The 16,133-nt window shown below is 37.5% G+C and overlaps 1 protein-coding gene across 5 annotated transcripts in view; it reads left to right on the top strand.

Moving 5' to 3' along the window:
* The window catches only part of TENM3 (teneurin transmembrane protein 3), a 420,747-nt gene that overhangs the window by 352,639 nt on the left and 51,975 nt on the right, over window positions 1-16,133 (top strand). For all 5 annotated transcript variants that reach the window (XM_035557879.2, XM_050710510.1, XM_035557878.2 and 2 more), the window contains 4 exons: window positions 4,624-4,770; window positions 11,646-11,862; window positions 12,912-13,031; window positions 13,427-13,688. In XM_035557879.2, coding sequence (XP_035413772.1) covers window positions 4,624-4,770; window positions 11,646-11,862; window positions 12,912-13,031; window positions 13,427-13,688 — 746 coding nt within the window. The remainder of the gene's footprint in view (window positions 1-4,623; window positions 4,771-11,645; window positions 11,863-12,911; window positions 13,032-13,426; window positions 13,689-16,133) is intronic.

Genomic DNA, 16,133 nt, shown 5'->3' with positions numbered 1-16,133 from the left:
TCACTAAAAAGTTGTACTATTTTTGGTCACTTGTTTTCTGCTTTATGATTCTAGGATGCTGCATGTTCACAGAGTAGTTTCTAACATTGCCCTTAATGTCAAGTGATCATGGGTAGAAGGACACTGGGATGTAGAACTTGGTTTCTGCACATTATAGGTTTAGGGTCTGGTACTGACTTCTTGTAAGACTCCTGGACACACACACAAAAAGCAGTTTCTGATTTCCTTTTTTTTGTCTTTTTAATGCAGATTGTCTTTCTGAAGGGTAATAATATGATGGGGCCCGTTTGCAAGGACTGTTTTCTGTTGCCTAGGAGGTTTTTCCTATGTTCCATTTTGTTACCTATCTGTATATTTGTGGAGACATTTATTGTTTCACTGGTGGACAGATGCATTCCCCAGACAGACCTAATTGCTTCAATTTTATGGAAAAAAGCTTGATTTTTCCTCCACACTTGCTGCACTATTCTAAGAGCAGCTGTGTAGGAGCAAGGGGAATTATACTGGATAAGTAAGAGAAGAATTTGATCCACCCTGAAATGCAGCTGTATCACTTTTCTTTTTGTTTGTGGTTTATGTGAAAAGGTACTTACTTTGCTGCTGCTGTTCTAATGTTCTATAATTGATGTTTTCATCTTCTTTCTTAGTCTCCCTTTAACCCTATCATTATAGAAAAAAACAAACAAACAAACTGTGCAGTGGACAGCTGACACTTTCTTCAAGCAACAGGGATTAGAAAGTTTCCACCTCCTAATTGTAGCAGTGATTGTGTCTTCTCTAGGTCTACGTAGCTCATCCCCTTCCTCCTTGGGCGCAGGAAGAATTTTTTTCCCATTCAGTAAAACTGGAGGAAATTCTGTGGCTGGAAACGCGTTTCTTACCTCAGATACACAAAGCTGAGGGTCAATAGCAAGTGACACACAGTACTTGCCAGAAAGGGTCCATTGTCCAGCACAGTTTTAGAAAAGGACAGATTTTGAAAGTGAGCCTATATGGGCTCTGCTGGGAGATCTTGTCCACAGTAAAAATATGGAATTGAATCTGACATTGGTGACTCAGCTTTGCTTGTCCCTGCTACAATGGTCTGCAGTGTCCCATCACCTCATGTGCAGGTGGCTGGATTTGGTAGACTGCAGTAGACCAATCCTATGTGGTTTTGTTTTATGTATTCGTCCCTTTAACACAACTGCAGCTGATGTCTGTTTCCTAAAAGTAAGGAGGGAACATACAACCTGCTGTGTTTCATGTATCAAAAGCCTGCTGCTTTAAACCCATCTTGTGCTCTGTCTTTCATTCATCCATCTGTCCTCCTCAAAATTTTTTTCCTCCTCAAATGTTAATTGTGGTAACTTATGAAAAAAAAGTCTTGCTTTTCTTGGATATACTGTGTTATTTATTTTTATACATCTAAAGCCTGAGTTTAATTGTCACCTGTTTTTCCAAATGAAGTGGATCACCATGCTACTAACCCCACTATACCCTCTTCAACCCTACATATATGGTCTTAACTTATTTACATAATCGGTGTGTGTGCTCAGAAGAATAACTGGTTGAATTGAAGCAGAAGGAAATTATTCCTCTTAAAAGTACTGTTAATGCAATCAGAGTTAAGATAGTATGCTGGTTATGCTGTCAGAGCTATACGTGACCTGCAAATTAAAGATCTTCCAGTATGGTCAGTGTTTTAAGCTCAAAAGCTAAATAATTACTCTTACGTTGTGTTGAAAATTGGATTTTTTTAACTAGCTTTGATTATATGTTTGTTATACGTAAAAATCAAAGCATGTAAAGGGAAGTGGGAAGAAAAAAGAAAGACCTGGTCTTAGAAATGTAGCATCTTTCCTCTGCAGAGCTCCTTTTTAAAATACTATTTCATTGAGTCATGAGTATGTTTGCTGGAAAGAGAATTTCTTGCATTTTTAAAGGCTGTGAAATACATTTTCATTCTGTAATGTAAGACCTCTCATGTCAGGAGCACCTGCTTGATTTGCATGTGAATTCTGAACAATTCCTGTTTTATGTGACACTTCTGAAATGTCTGTCTGTTTTTTTTTTTCTTTTTAATTCTCAAGCTCACTATTTGGATAAGATAGTGAAAGGTACTGTATATTTGCTCTTTGATGACATACCTATACCTACATGTATATTTTAATATCTGAATATATAGTGACAAACATACCAGATTGGCAAAAGAATCTTCTCTCACATACATTCCATGGATTATAGATTTAATTCATACTACTTTCAGCTCATCTCAAATTAAAAATGAAACCTTGTTTATGTTATATCATGACATTTTATCAGTTATTATACCTTTTTGTACAAACTGTATACGTGCATTAGATTTTGTTTGAACCAAAAACTGAAGATAGTATTCATTTGCTGTTTGGTTTGTTTCTTTGTGAGTTTTGTCATTAGATCTCTACCTATGAAACAGTAAATATTTAGGAGACAAAGCAAAGCAAAACTCTTGTCATAAAACAAGTGTCATTAGTTCCGAAGAATAGATTAATTATAGATGTGTGTTTACATGTAGATAGATCAATAGAATAATGCAGGATTTTAAGCTTCGGTTTATCTGAATGTAGAAAATCTATAGAAAATTATGACTTGTATTTTGTATGACACTAGAAAAAGCTAGTATGCAGCCTTTTCAATTAAAAGGTTAAAGGATACAAATGCCTAACATGAAACAGCAAAGAGTTTTGTATCTTCAGTTATGGTGAAAAATATATTTTAAAAAATGTTTAAACTATTCCTACCCCTCTTTCCCTGAGTATCTTCTCTATTCCTTATTTGTGTTTTGTTTTGTTTTTTTTTCATTAAAATATGGCAATATTCATGGCAATATCCAGGCTTTCACACAATAAGTCTTGAGTGTACCCAGTTGACTCCTAAAATGCTCTGTCAGTAGGGCAATTAAATATGTAAGTCTTCCATAAATTAAACAGAAGAAACATTAAGGAAAAAATAGCTCTCTGTACATCAACAAATACTATTAGCAGCTACAGTCTGAAAGAATAAGAGTAGCAAGATTAATTTCAGCCTAGCTTGGTAACACGTAACCATAACTGTAGCATCACCATACATCCTCATAAGAGGCTTTTCTGATTTTCTGCCTTCTAAGAGTAATTTGACAAGAGTTGAGCACTCTTCGTAACTTTTTCCGAGAGTGTTTGCAATTTGAAACTACGTGGTTGAAAGGAGTCAGTAAATTCAAAATTCTTTAGAAGAAAAAATGAACTATTCCTTCTGAAATACTGTTCTGAGCTCAACTAAGTTTAACCAGAACAAGTCAGTAGACTAGTTCATAACAACAGTAGTTCTAGCAAGTGAAGTATTTAGCCACTTAGCTTTCTTCTGATAAAAGTTTACAGAAGATTGTGTCCAAAAATATCTGATTTGTAGCCATTTTCTCATAAGATACTTAGTGCCATATCTGTACTTGCTTCTGTCAGTGTCTTATTGTAGTCATAGATAAGGAACACCAAAATCTACATATTTATATTGTTGTCATCCTCATACAGATCATGTTGGCTGCATGCCAGATTTCATCACTAGGAAGTGACAGCTACTGTTTTCTTTTTTTTTATTTTTAATGTAATGTTAGACTGAAAACAACTACAGATTTTGGATATATTAAATTATTTTAATTGTTTCCCAAATTTTCCCTCCTTGGCCATAAAAGCAGACAAGATAGGATATAAAGGTAACAGCACAAAAGCCTTAGGGAGATTGTCACAAAAAATCACTCTCTGCTATCTGTCTTGAAGCACGTCACTACCGTGTTTTTGTTCAGTCTATCAATGTTTTATTGTGGTCCTTATGGTATTTCATTTTGTCCGTCCTAAGTAATCAAATATGCGCAGCTACTACATTTAGTTGGAAATCCTGTTGGTCCTGTCCCATCCGTATGCAGCCTGAATCCTAATGTTTGTTAGAATAGATGCTAAGCTGCTTCACTATTTCCTGGGCTTTGCTTATTCTGTGAAAAGGAATGTACTTCTGGCATAAAGTATAGTCATTAAAACCAGCCTATACTTTGTGCAGTTTTTAACGCACTGTAATTTCACATGAATATACGGCAACTCTGAGACCAGATAAAGTTAATGTTCTCTTTTATTACGTGCCTAAAAACATCCCACTTTCCTGCTTCATAATTTGGAGGGATTTGTTCATAGTAACAGGGAGTTTAAACATTTTTGCCAGTAAGTAACCAATACTGCATAGAGCAAATGACAATACGAGCACAGAAAAATGTATTATTTTATACAGCTGTGTTTGCACTATGCACTCATCTCTTGTTACCCTGCCAAAAAAAAAAAAAAATTGAAAAACAAACTTAATTTTGTCTGGCCTGCAGGTATTTAGAGGATTGATGCATTTATTTCCTGCCTGTACAGGTAAGTGGTGTCTCAAGTGTCAGGCCAATCAAAGATGCCACTTTGTTAAGAATTACATTCCCCAGGTAATGTTGCTGTTCCACTCCATGTGCAATTACAGTAGTTGTGCTGTTATAAAGGCCTGTTCCCAGTAAGTGTCCCTTGTTTGTATCTTTTATTTGACCGAAATAATTGCAATATTTAAATCACCTGTGGTGTTCTTCTTTGTCTGTTTCAACAGAGGGCTGCCCCGGCTTGTGCAACAGCAATGGAAGGTGCACGCTGGACCAGAACGGCTGGCACTGCGTCTGCCAGCCAGGATGGAGGGGAGCAGGCTGTGACGTAGCCATGGAAACTCTGTGCACTGACAGTAAGGACAACGAAGGAGGTAAGGTGTCATAGAGTCATAGAATCATAGAACGGCTCGGGTTGGAAGGGACCTTAGAGACCATCTAACTCCAACTCCCTGCCAACAGGGGGTACACCAGCTGGATCTGTAACGCTGGGGAGGGTGTGCTGAGAACCAGAGGTTTTACAGGCAGGTGATAAAGTGCTGCTATGAGAACCATGCTCGCATTTTACTAGCTCTCATGCCTGTAAGAATACACTGAGGTATGCGCTGCTTTTGTACGGCGTATCAGCAAAGCCTCACAAGATGCTTATGACAGGTGAGATAGGTACTTAGAAAATGATTGGTGTCACCTTAGAGTTCCTGCGGTGTTCTTTAGTAGTGGAATAAAGCGTCATCTCAACTTAGTGAACTGTACTGGGGAGGAAATAAAAAGGAAGGAGTTCACGTTTGCAGTGACCTCACAAGGAAATTATCCTAAGAGGAAAGGCCAAACAGGGACTTTACATTTTGACCTATGATGCTATTGCTGGAAACAATTGCTTGCCCAGTCTACAAAGATAGCCTGTGAATACTCAGATAATTGACAGGACACTCCCAGAAGTCTTTTCTGTTCTTTTTTTTTTTTTTTTTGGCTTGCTTCTCTGCAGTCTGTCACTTGGGTGACAGGTAACAATATGCGGTAAGATACAGGCAGGACTGCTGACTTAAGGAATCAATCTGCAATCATCGATGTAGGGTGGGGAAGGGAGAGGGACTGTGACTTTGGCATGACTCCAGAATCACACACAGAAACAATACTAAATGTGAATGCAGTCATATATTAGGTCAGCATAATACTTTTGTTCTTTCTTCCATCCTCCTCTCTCATCAACTCTTTTTTTTTTTTTTTTTAACACCTTCAGATCCAGAACAGAGATAACAAACTCCATTAGGGACTCTGGATGATAATGTCATCTATGGCGGACTTTGTTTTGCAGCTTAAGTCTGTGTATTCCTTTGCCATTGTTGGTTGGCTGTTTGCTCTTGTATCCCAATTGCAGTTGGGATTTTAGAAATCACAAACATAAACAACAGTAGCATTTACTTCCTGAGAAAAAAAAAAGTAATATGGTCAAAAGAGTACTGCTATTTACTGCTTTACATATCATTGGATTTACTACACTTCTCTGTTAAATATTTTACATTTTGAGTGAACGTAGGATCCTGAAGAATGTGATGCAATCTGGCATACAGTGAGCTAGTGTGAAGCTGAATTTCTGCATGTATGAAGGGAGCAAGAGGACTGAGTTATCCATAGCATTTCCATGCAGAGATGTGCTGTTCGAAGAATGAAGTTCATGTGGGCTGGGAGATTATGAACATAAGGAAGAAAGAGAAATCTTAAAGCATGAAAAGAGACAAAGCAAGGAGGAAGAAAAACTAGGTTAGAACATAATCTGGAGGAGGAAAAGATAGATGGTAGGAAAAAAAGGAAAAAAAGTTGAAAGCCCAGGGTCAGACTAAAACAGATTCTGTAAGCGTTAAGGAGAATAGAATGGCGTTATGTATCATAAAGTGAGCGGGAGAGTCAACAGCAGATAACAGAGCAATAGGAGGAAGAGGAGCAAGGTGAACAGGAATGCACATAAACAGAACAAGACAAAAAGAGATGCTCCTTCAGACTGAAAACAATAATAGGTGTTTGTGAGGAAAAGGGGAAACAGGATGAGGAATTGTAGCAGAAGGATCTAACAGGATGACTTAAAGTTCAGAAAGAAAGAACAATATTGCAAAAATAATACTCTACTGCTAGTATTTGTTGCTTTTTTTCTCTTTAATTTTTTCATTACTCCCTTTACAGATGTTATGCAGCTATGTATGAGGAGGGGATTGGCCAAACAGTTGTTTTGCTATGATTGTCCCCTATAATGCTCTTTTTCACTGACAGTTCTCTTTCTTTATTTTAGTTTTAATGTGCATGCTTCAATAAGGAGCATACTCGCTTCTATCCTTGATTAGTGGCTGAGGAACCGTGTTAGAATATAACAAATTAAATTAAAAGTTGGAAGCATACCAAACAAAACTGGAAAAGGAAAGTCCTTTTTACCAGAAACCCACCCAGAAAGAGCAGCACTGTTTCTTCCCTTTCCAAGAATATGTGCAATCAGCCTACTGATCTCTCAGGCAAGCCATTCAGATTCCAGACAGCTGCAGGTGATGGCACGCGGATGACTCTGTTGTATTTGTTTACTCTGCGACGTTAGGTTATCTGAGCAATTCTGCTGAAATTATACTGATGACTGCAGGTACCTTGATTAACATCACACTAGGCTCAGTGGTAATATAATTGGAGTTATCTTAGTTGTTAGCTAATTGAGATACTGTGGTTAATGTTAATGTTTTATCGTACACTGGATAAAATATATGTAATATATTAATATGAGTATAATTCATTAATAACAGTGTCTGCTGCTCCTCTGATTCTTAACTCTTTCTTGGACTGATTGTTCAAATTCCATGAACATGAGCATCCCAACAACCTCAATGGGAAAATTCTTCATGTTATGTTCATGCGTTAATGGCATCAAAGCACCCATCTAGATACTACTGACATGATAGGATAATTACTCATCTTCCTTTTAATACAGATTTTTGAGAGTCCTGCAAATCATTTCCTTTCCCTTTAAGGATCACAGTTGCTTTATTTTTTCATGTGTTTGATTTGAGTAGTCTGTTACAGGATTTTCTTTACATTTTAGCAATCCACAACGAATGTGTTTTCAACAAGCAGACCTTAGGCTGAATTAAACTCTTAATGACATTGTGGGGAGAGAAGTCAGAGTTGTCCATGGGTGGAAGAAGCCTAACTTCCTTACTTGGCAAAAAATGTGTCACTATTATACTTTGACAAAGTGGGCCATGTTTTGTCATCACTGTAGGAAGAATAAGCTGTTGACTTTTTAGTTTAGGTGGGTCTTTATTGAACAGATTCCTTTGTTAGGCTTGCTTTTTATAAGCTCCTAACCAATTATTAAGAGTAGTTAAAGGTTTCCACCAGCAGAATTGAAAGGATTATTAATGTTCTTTTATTAGTAAAATTAAAATTAATACTATTATAAAGCAAAGCCTACTTAGCACTACACTACTGTGCTTTTGTAATTACTTGCATAGGCTAGGATGGCTGGCTTAGAGTAATCATTGTCGCAGGGTAGTACAAACTCAGACTAACTTGAGTATGCTATAGGTATGTTTACAGAGATACTGCAGTAGTAACATTGAACAAGATACTTGTGTGCTGCTTAGGAATAAATCAAGGGCTATTTCTGCTTTTGTGGGTTTTCTGACCAGCTGCTCCTACATGCAATCATTTTTGCTGTCTATAATTGAGTCAATTTGTTACACCCCATCCTAAAACTGAGCTACGTGAGGATAACAGAGTTTTGTTAATACAGTTTTCTGTCCATTCCAGCCTCTTCTCTTCATGTGACACTGGCACTGAAACCATCATGCTGGGATGGCCAGCATCACAGCTCCAAAACTGGGCTCTTCCTTTGCAGGGACTGAATTTCACATTATGGAGATTCTGTGTTGCCTAACTACACAGTTGACTTACTTACCAAGAATGTGATTTATGTAGATCATTGGCCATGACCTACCCCTGGCACTAGCAGAACTTGTGCCCTGGAGTTTTGTCCCACATGTTGTCTTCCAGGAGTCTACACTTCAAATTCCATTCAGAAGTAAACATGCCCACTGATACATCTTATTTTGTAAACATCAGAAACACAGGAATCATGTCTTGACTCTTCTCATTTAATTTTGTTTTGTTTTGTTTTTATTAGTCTCTACAAAAAAGCAATTTTGTCACCTCCATTGCAATTCCGTGCATTTTGGTACAAAGGGAAAAGTAACATTAGTTGAGATTTTTACACCTAGACTTTAGTTTTGAGGAAGAAAACAATAACGTAGTCATTATGTCTGCTGTGTATAGAAGCACCATTTACATCTAGAACAAAAAAAAGGAACAAAATAGCCCTCTGAGACTGATAATGATTGTCCAGCTGGCTGTAAGAGTTTCTATTTTCTTTATAATTTTCCTATTGCATTTGAGTGATATAACTGATAAGCTCGTGTTAAGATAAGTCTTATATTTTTCAGGCTAAACAGCATTCATCGATATTTTGCAGAGGTATTTCAGAAAGGAAATTTTACTCTGCTTCACACAGTGCAATAGAGTAGTCAACTTAGTGGTACTAGATAGCTCTAGCCACATATGTACAGAGAAAGAATGAAAAATGTTTGCTCAGGTTATAAGGAGCCAGATTCATAACCATCCGTCACTCGCCTGGGCAAGCTGCTGATAAACTCCACAGAAAAATAACAAACAGCGTATCCCTATATCTTGGCTGGTGAAAATGAGATTCTTTCTCTGATTGATGTTAGCAGAGAGGCTTGTAAAAATGCATTTCCAGCTGATTAGTTCAGAAGGTGTCAATCTCATGCAGTTTTATGACCTGCAGACTGTACTCCAGATGTACATTTGCTTTTTATAAACTAACAAAGATGAATGACTAAATTTGAGCATTTCTTTGGCAACTGCATGAGATATTGCCTGGGAGACCATACAGAGATATAAAAAACCAAAACTATGCTTTTAACCATCAGTACCCCCAGCTTTGACACTGATCCAAGCTTCTAGAGCTAAAACCAGCAAGGGAGCTCAGTGCTTCAGCTGGAAAGGGGTTTCACATTGTACAAGAGTGAGACTAGAAAATCACAAGAAGCACAGACCAGTTGAGGTTGGAAGGGCCTCTGGATATCATCTAATCTCGCTGCTCAAAGCAGGGTCAGCCAGGGCAGGTCGCTCAGGGCTCTGTCCATTGGGTTCATCTCCAAGGATGCAGACTGCACAGCCTCCCTGGGCAACCTGTTGCAGTGTCTGGTGATTCACAGTAAAAAAATTTTTCTGATGTTTAAACAGAATTTCCTGTATTCCAAACATTGCCCGTTGCTTGTGGTCCTTTTGCTAGGCACCACTGAAAAGAGCTTGACTCCATCTTCTTTGCACCCTCCATGAGGTGTTCATATGCATTGATGAGATCCCTCTCAAGCCTTCTCTTCTCCAGGCTGACGAGTCCCAGCTCTCTCAGCCTTTCTTCTTAGGCAAGGCGTTCTGGTCCCTTAATCATCTTTGTGGCCCTTTGCTGTAGCATGTCCATGTCTCATGTCCATGTCTTGCATGTACTGGAGAGCCTGAACTGAACCCAGCACTCCAGGTATGGCCTCTTTCTGACACAGCCCAGTATGTCATCAGCACCTTGGTGCTGATGGGGTGCATTGCTGGCTCATGTTCAACTTGGTGTTCACCAGGACTCCCAAGGTCTTCACAAAGCCAGTTTCCGTCTTGTTTCCCCCCAGCATGTACCGGTGCCTGAGGTTGTTCCTTCCCAGGTGCAGGACTTTGCACTTCTCTTTATCAAACTTCATGAGGTTCCTGTCAGCCCGCTTCTCCAGCCTGGGAAGGTCCCTCTGGATGGCAGCACGACTCCCAGGCGTATCAACCACTCATCCCAAGGAAAAATCAATTATATTTCTTTTCTCTTAAAAAAGTTTAAACTTTGATATACTTAACAGGGATTTTTTCATCCCTTTTATTTTTCTTGAACCGACTTCAATGTCGGCTGAGTTAAATAGGAATTTTACATGTGCAAAAGAATAGAAATCCCGGCCCCTCACTGTTTTGCCAGTCTTCCAGCCAATCCACACAGCACAACAGTTCTTAGAGGAATACCTTTAGAAGATCTCTGTTTACTTACACTCTTTCAACGTATGATTGAACAAAAATGGATAATTTTCCCTGCAGAAAGTTTTACTATAAAGCTAGATTCTTTTGTGAGAGAAGCAGTCGCAGGCTTCCTCAGAGTGCTGCATTGGTGTATTTTTCATTTTAGTGCAGCAAGCAGGCTCCCTCTCTAATATAAATGGAATAATAAAATGTTTGAGCTATTTCAGTCTTGCTGTTCTTTTGGGGAAACAATTATCAGCGATGTGATACCATATTACATTCATCTGGAAATTTTCTGTAGCTGACATTTCCAGGCTCATTTTCCTTACGACTTTACTTACAACAAATTAGTAGTTATCAATTTGATCTTGATTTTAATCTTTTACCAAATTAGATTTCCAGTGATGTGACAGATCTAATGCTCATTATATGTGAATATTTCAACACATAAGCATAAAAGCACCCATGTGTTTAAATCTTTTTATAGTGGCCAGTATTCCTCATCATTTTATTCAAAATAAAATCTAAATGTTAAGTACAGATTTTGTTCTCATAAACATTTTCATGCAAAATAGTTGTGGAAATTGCCTTTGCCACTAGCAACAAAACCTTTCTGCCAAAGTATAAAGGAATTCACCTTGATAAATGTTGTGAAATATTTAAAGCTACTCGCAGCATAGATATGCTAAAAAGTTCAGGAAAACAGCAGAGTGGGAGTTACTTGTTTCTTTTCTCTAGCAAGCCAAATAACCTCAGATAAAAGCTATTGAGACCCACCTAAAATGTTCAATATTTAAAAGTTAGCAGTGTGTGCAGAGCCTGAGTTGCCTTCATTTTCTGGTTTGTTCCACATGTTTATAGAAAAGTATCGAATAAAGACATTTAATTTATGCAAGATCCTGAGTGCATTTAGCTTGCTAGGATTTCCATGGGAGTTTAAGAACTCAGTGGAAACAAACTTACATTTCTTTAATTTAAAGTGGAAACAAACTTACCTTTCTTTAATTTAAAGTGAATTCATTAAAATCTTAATTATTTATACTCTTTGATACTATGTAATTTTTTTAATCTCTCTGCTTGCTGACTCATTCACATACAAAAGGGCAGGAGGAAGAGTTTGTTCATTTGTGTGAATTTCTGCCAACAGATGGGCTGGTTGACTGTATGGATCCTGACTGCTGTTTGCAGAGTTCTTGCCAAAATCAGCCTTATTGTCGTGGGCTACCTGATCCCCAAGATATTATCAGCCAAAGCCAACAGTCGCCATCTCAGCAAGCTGCCAAAGCATTTTATGATCGGATCAGTTTTCTTATCGGAGCAGACAGCACTCATGTCATACCTGGGGAAAGTCCTTTTAATAAGAGGTGAGCGTGACTCATCCTTTACTCATGAATACAAAAGCAACTGAAGAGCGTGTGAGATGCATGCTAGGAGAAGATCCACTGTGATTGCAAACTTAATGGAGTGGACTTTCAACAAAGACATTTTCTCTTAATATATCAGATTGCTTATTTCATCTCATTTCCTAAAAAATTCAAATTGCCAGTGCCACTAGGTTGCAGCAGGTGTTTGCCGTACATAGTACCTGTATTCTAACAGGGCACTTTATTAATGATTAAATAAATCTTTATTTAACCAGTTGATTTGGGCTAGCACAGTTGGAAGTATATCAAAGCAATGAAAACACTTTAGAAGGAAAAGCAAAGCTACACTTTTTAAACTGAGCTCACTAAATAATATAAATTATGAATTAATGTAATAGAACTGTTAAGTGCACGACAGTATAATTGCATAAACTATTTGACTGGTGCTCTGCGAAGCAGTAATGACCTGAAAATAAACCAGTAACAGGAAGCAGGTGTCTCGGATCTCACTGAGTGAAAGAAGATGATTTACACTAGAACCACTGCGTTTGCAGTAATTTAACAGCATTAATGTGTTTGGGCACAGCAGTTGATTAAAAGTTGTTGCACAAATGTTCCTTATTGCTCTTTCAAATTTTGTACTTTGTAGTCCCTGCAGTTTTACAGATTGCTTTGATACTAATTGAAAAGTACATTTTTCTTTAAGAACCTGCCAGAGGTATGACTTACAGAACATCTAGAGATTATAAGTTCTTAAAATTCTTCAGTGTATTACTGGGCTTAGTAACTCAGTACAGAGTTCATACAAAATGAACCAAAGTAAACTCAACCAAAATTAAAACAAAATGATAATCTGTAGATGTTGAGGTAAGTGTTTATACAATGTCAATTATGTGAATTTGTAGATGGGTTGAAGGCTCAGGAGTGATTTTGTTAATTAGAGTTGATACCATGCCGAGATGTATGTTGTTTGCTGTGCTAGCTATTGTTCATTCAAAAGAGAACTAAAAAAAAATAAAATAGATTTGTAATTTGATATTTTTTCACAGCCTTGCATCTGTCATAAGAGGCCAAGTATTAACTGCTGATGGAACTCCGCTCATTGGGGTCAACGTCTCCTTTTTACACTACCCAGACTATGGATATACAATCACTCGCCAAGATGGAATGTGAGTACACTTTGAAGCGCTTCTAAGACATCAAGACAGTAAATACATAAATAAAGAACTGCTGGTAAAAATAAAACAGTAATTAAATAATGGAAACAGTAGACCTGAAAAAGCGGTTAAGCAACACTGTACTTTGTACATTCTTCAAATAAATATAAACTTACCATATATATAATTTGGAAGTAGAAGGCCTTGTTGAATTTAAATGCAGCATCCCAAATTCTCCATTCTCTTAGTGCAGTATTATGTAATGTAATTTAATTGATTTCTCCATTGTTCCCAGTAGAGCTATTCTTTCTTCAGATCCATACAATAGGGTGAAGAATCAATCAGTAAAATGGAGGCTGTGGATGGCTGTGGGAATTTGCTCAACAGCTGCCCCTATTTTTTTCTAGGTTTGACTTGGTAGCGAATGGTGGTGCCTCTCTCACACTGGTGTTTGAGCGATCGCCGTTCCTGACGCAGTATCACACAGTGTGGATTCCCTGGAATGTCTTTTATGTCATGGATACCCTGGTCATGAAAAAGGAAGAGAATGACATTCCTAGTTGTGACCTGAGTGGATTCGTAAGGCCAAACCCCATTATTGTGTCATCACCTTTATCTACCTTCTTTAGAATTTCTCCTGAAGATAGTCCTATCATCCCAGAGACACAGGTAAAGTCTATTACAAACAAGTAGCATTTTATCTTAGGCTAGAATTAAGTAACTATAGTGAAAAGAGTGTAAATTAATTGTTTTTAAATAAATAATTCTGCTAAGAATTTGCAATGTGGTTATTTTTAGACCGATTTATTTATTCAATGTGATAATTTTTAAAATTTAATTTTAAAAAAATCTAAGAAAACTTGGTGCACGCCAGTGTCTGGTTTTGTATCTGTTTGCATCATTAAAAAGAAACGGAATGTCTTCATCAATCAGGCACTGGCCCATCAAAATGGACACACTGTAGTACATCAAACTTCTTAGACTGCCCTCTTGTTAGAAATGTACTTCAAAACAGAAAATGAAATGTGTTTTTCCATTGTGTCAAAAAAAACTCATACAGTTCAATTTATCATTTATTTTTAATAGAGAGCATAACACTCCTACTTCCTTTTATACTGAAAAATTCTCTGTTTTTAATGCTAAGGACAGGCTTACAAGGCAATGAGCGTGTGTGCTAATGTACATCCTCAGAGCTTGTGATGTCCAAAGTAAAACTTAACAATATCAAAACCTTGTTTGCCGCTGAAAGAGCTGCGACTGGAATGTTTTTTTTCTATCATAGGTTGTGTTATTTCAGATAACTGATCACTAATGTAGTCTTCCTCAACTCTTAAAGCAGAGTTGTGTTTCAAGTAGTATTTATGTCATTATTGATTTCTGATAAAACTTATTTCAGTATTGATTTCTGATAAAACGTTTCCTACTGAAACAGCACTCTTTCTCCTTCCTCCTTCTCTCTCTTCCTCTCTCTCCCACCCTCACAATGTCATAATTACATAGGGCATTCTTTTTCACATTCACTAAGAAATATCCTTGCATCTTCATGGGAAATATAGAAAATGTATTCAAAAGTTTGCAGAGCTTTTAAGAAAAAAGCAAAATCATTAAGCAGTTCATGGAAGGAGCAGGTTAAAAGTAAAGATGTAAGGAAATTACAACTAAACAGTCATACAAATCAAGACCATGCTAGGAAATTGTTGCTTTTATCCTTTCTTTCCGTGCCGTTGTTAGTTGCAAGTCAATTAAAAGAAAGGATTTGCAAAACACAGTCCACTGAAAAACAGCTCTGATTTACTTGTTTTGGCAACATATGATAGATTCAGTTCCTGAAGTGATGGCAAATGGCTTAGATAGATGGTGTATAAATCAAGAAAAAGTAATAATAGAAAAATGTCAGAAAAAAAGTCATTTTGAGAGCAGTGGGACTAATGAAGTCTGGATTCTAACTAATTCCCACTGCTATAATTGCAGCTGTCTGCCATGTCCAGTCCTTCCCCCACTGACTGCATTTAGCCTCTTTCTCATGGGAGTGCCAATTTGGATACTAACTTCCCTACCCAAATCTTTTTTTTAATTTTTATTTTTATATGGTTGTTGTTGGGTGTGGGATTTTTTGTTTGGTTGGGTTTTGTTTGTTTTTATTTTTGTTGTTATTGTGTTGTTGTTGTTGTTTTTCTAAAATCTAAAGGAACTGAGTTATCTTAGTGATTTCTACTATTGTTTCGGATTTGGTTTAGATTTGCTACAAATTCAAAGGGTGGGAGATCTGGTAGGCAGGACTAGTGGCTCAGCCTGATTTCCTTGCAAAACCAACCAGAAGAAAAGGTCATATTCTCCTTGAATACTAGGTGCTAATGGGTGATTTCTGATGAGGGAAAAAAAGTAGTGTTGCTGTGTATGCAAAAAAATTTCCTGTACTGTGTAAAAAAATCAAGAAGTATTTTCTTTGATATACTTTGTTCATCAGACATATGTAATGCCCTGCTTCAGCAGGTGGGAGCTGCACAGCCGTGCCTGGGAAGTGCTCTTTAGGGTCATATTCCCCTCAGAAACACTTCATGCACAAGTCTGTCTCCCAAAAAATTCACCAATCTGATAAAAGATGAGCAGCTTCAGATTCCATTAAAAACTGCCTGTTCAGCTCCAGAGGAACTGCTATAAATCTTTTCATTTAAAAGAGGGTGATGCCAGTTTACAGCATGGGAGGCTGGCTGAAGGCATAGGAAAAGAAAGCGTTTCCCTTGTCTTGCAGTCAGCATCAGTCACCCCGTTGGTGCAGTGTGACAGCACTCACTGTCACATACAGGAGAAAATGATGTGCTGCTATAATCATCATCATCTCTTGAAGTGCTTCATCATCCCTTGGAGATAATGTTTCCAAAAGAGCGTACTTAGTGGCTTATGAATCCCAAAATGATCAGAGGGGGAATTAAAGTCTGTGCCGAAGAAGCAGCACAAAAGAAAACTGAAAAAAGAGGACAAGTACAGGGAAACAAAGAATGCAGTAGGTGGAGAGGTGATCACAGACCCAGCAGATCATTACTCAAGATGGATGATAATAAATACATGTTAACTAAATTTGGACTACTCTAGGCATAATTTTTTATCCACTTC

Source organism: Cygnus atratus, chromosome 4, assembly GCF_013377495.2.
Source record: "Cygnus atratus isolate AKBS03 ecotype Queensland, Australia chromosome 4, CAtr_DNAZoo_HiC_assembly, whole genome shotgun sequence".
NCBI classification, from domain to species: domain Eukaryota; kingdom Metazoa; phylum Chordata; class Aves; order Anseriformes; family Anatidae; genus Cygnus; species Cygnus atratus.
This window is presented reverse-complemented; position numbering and strand designations above follow the sequence as displayed.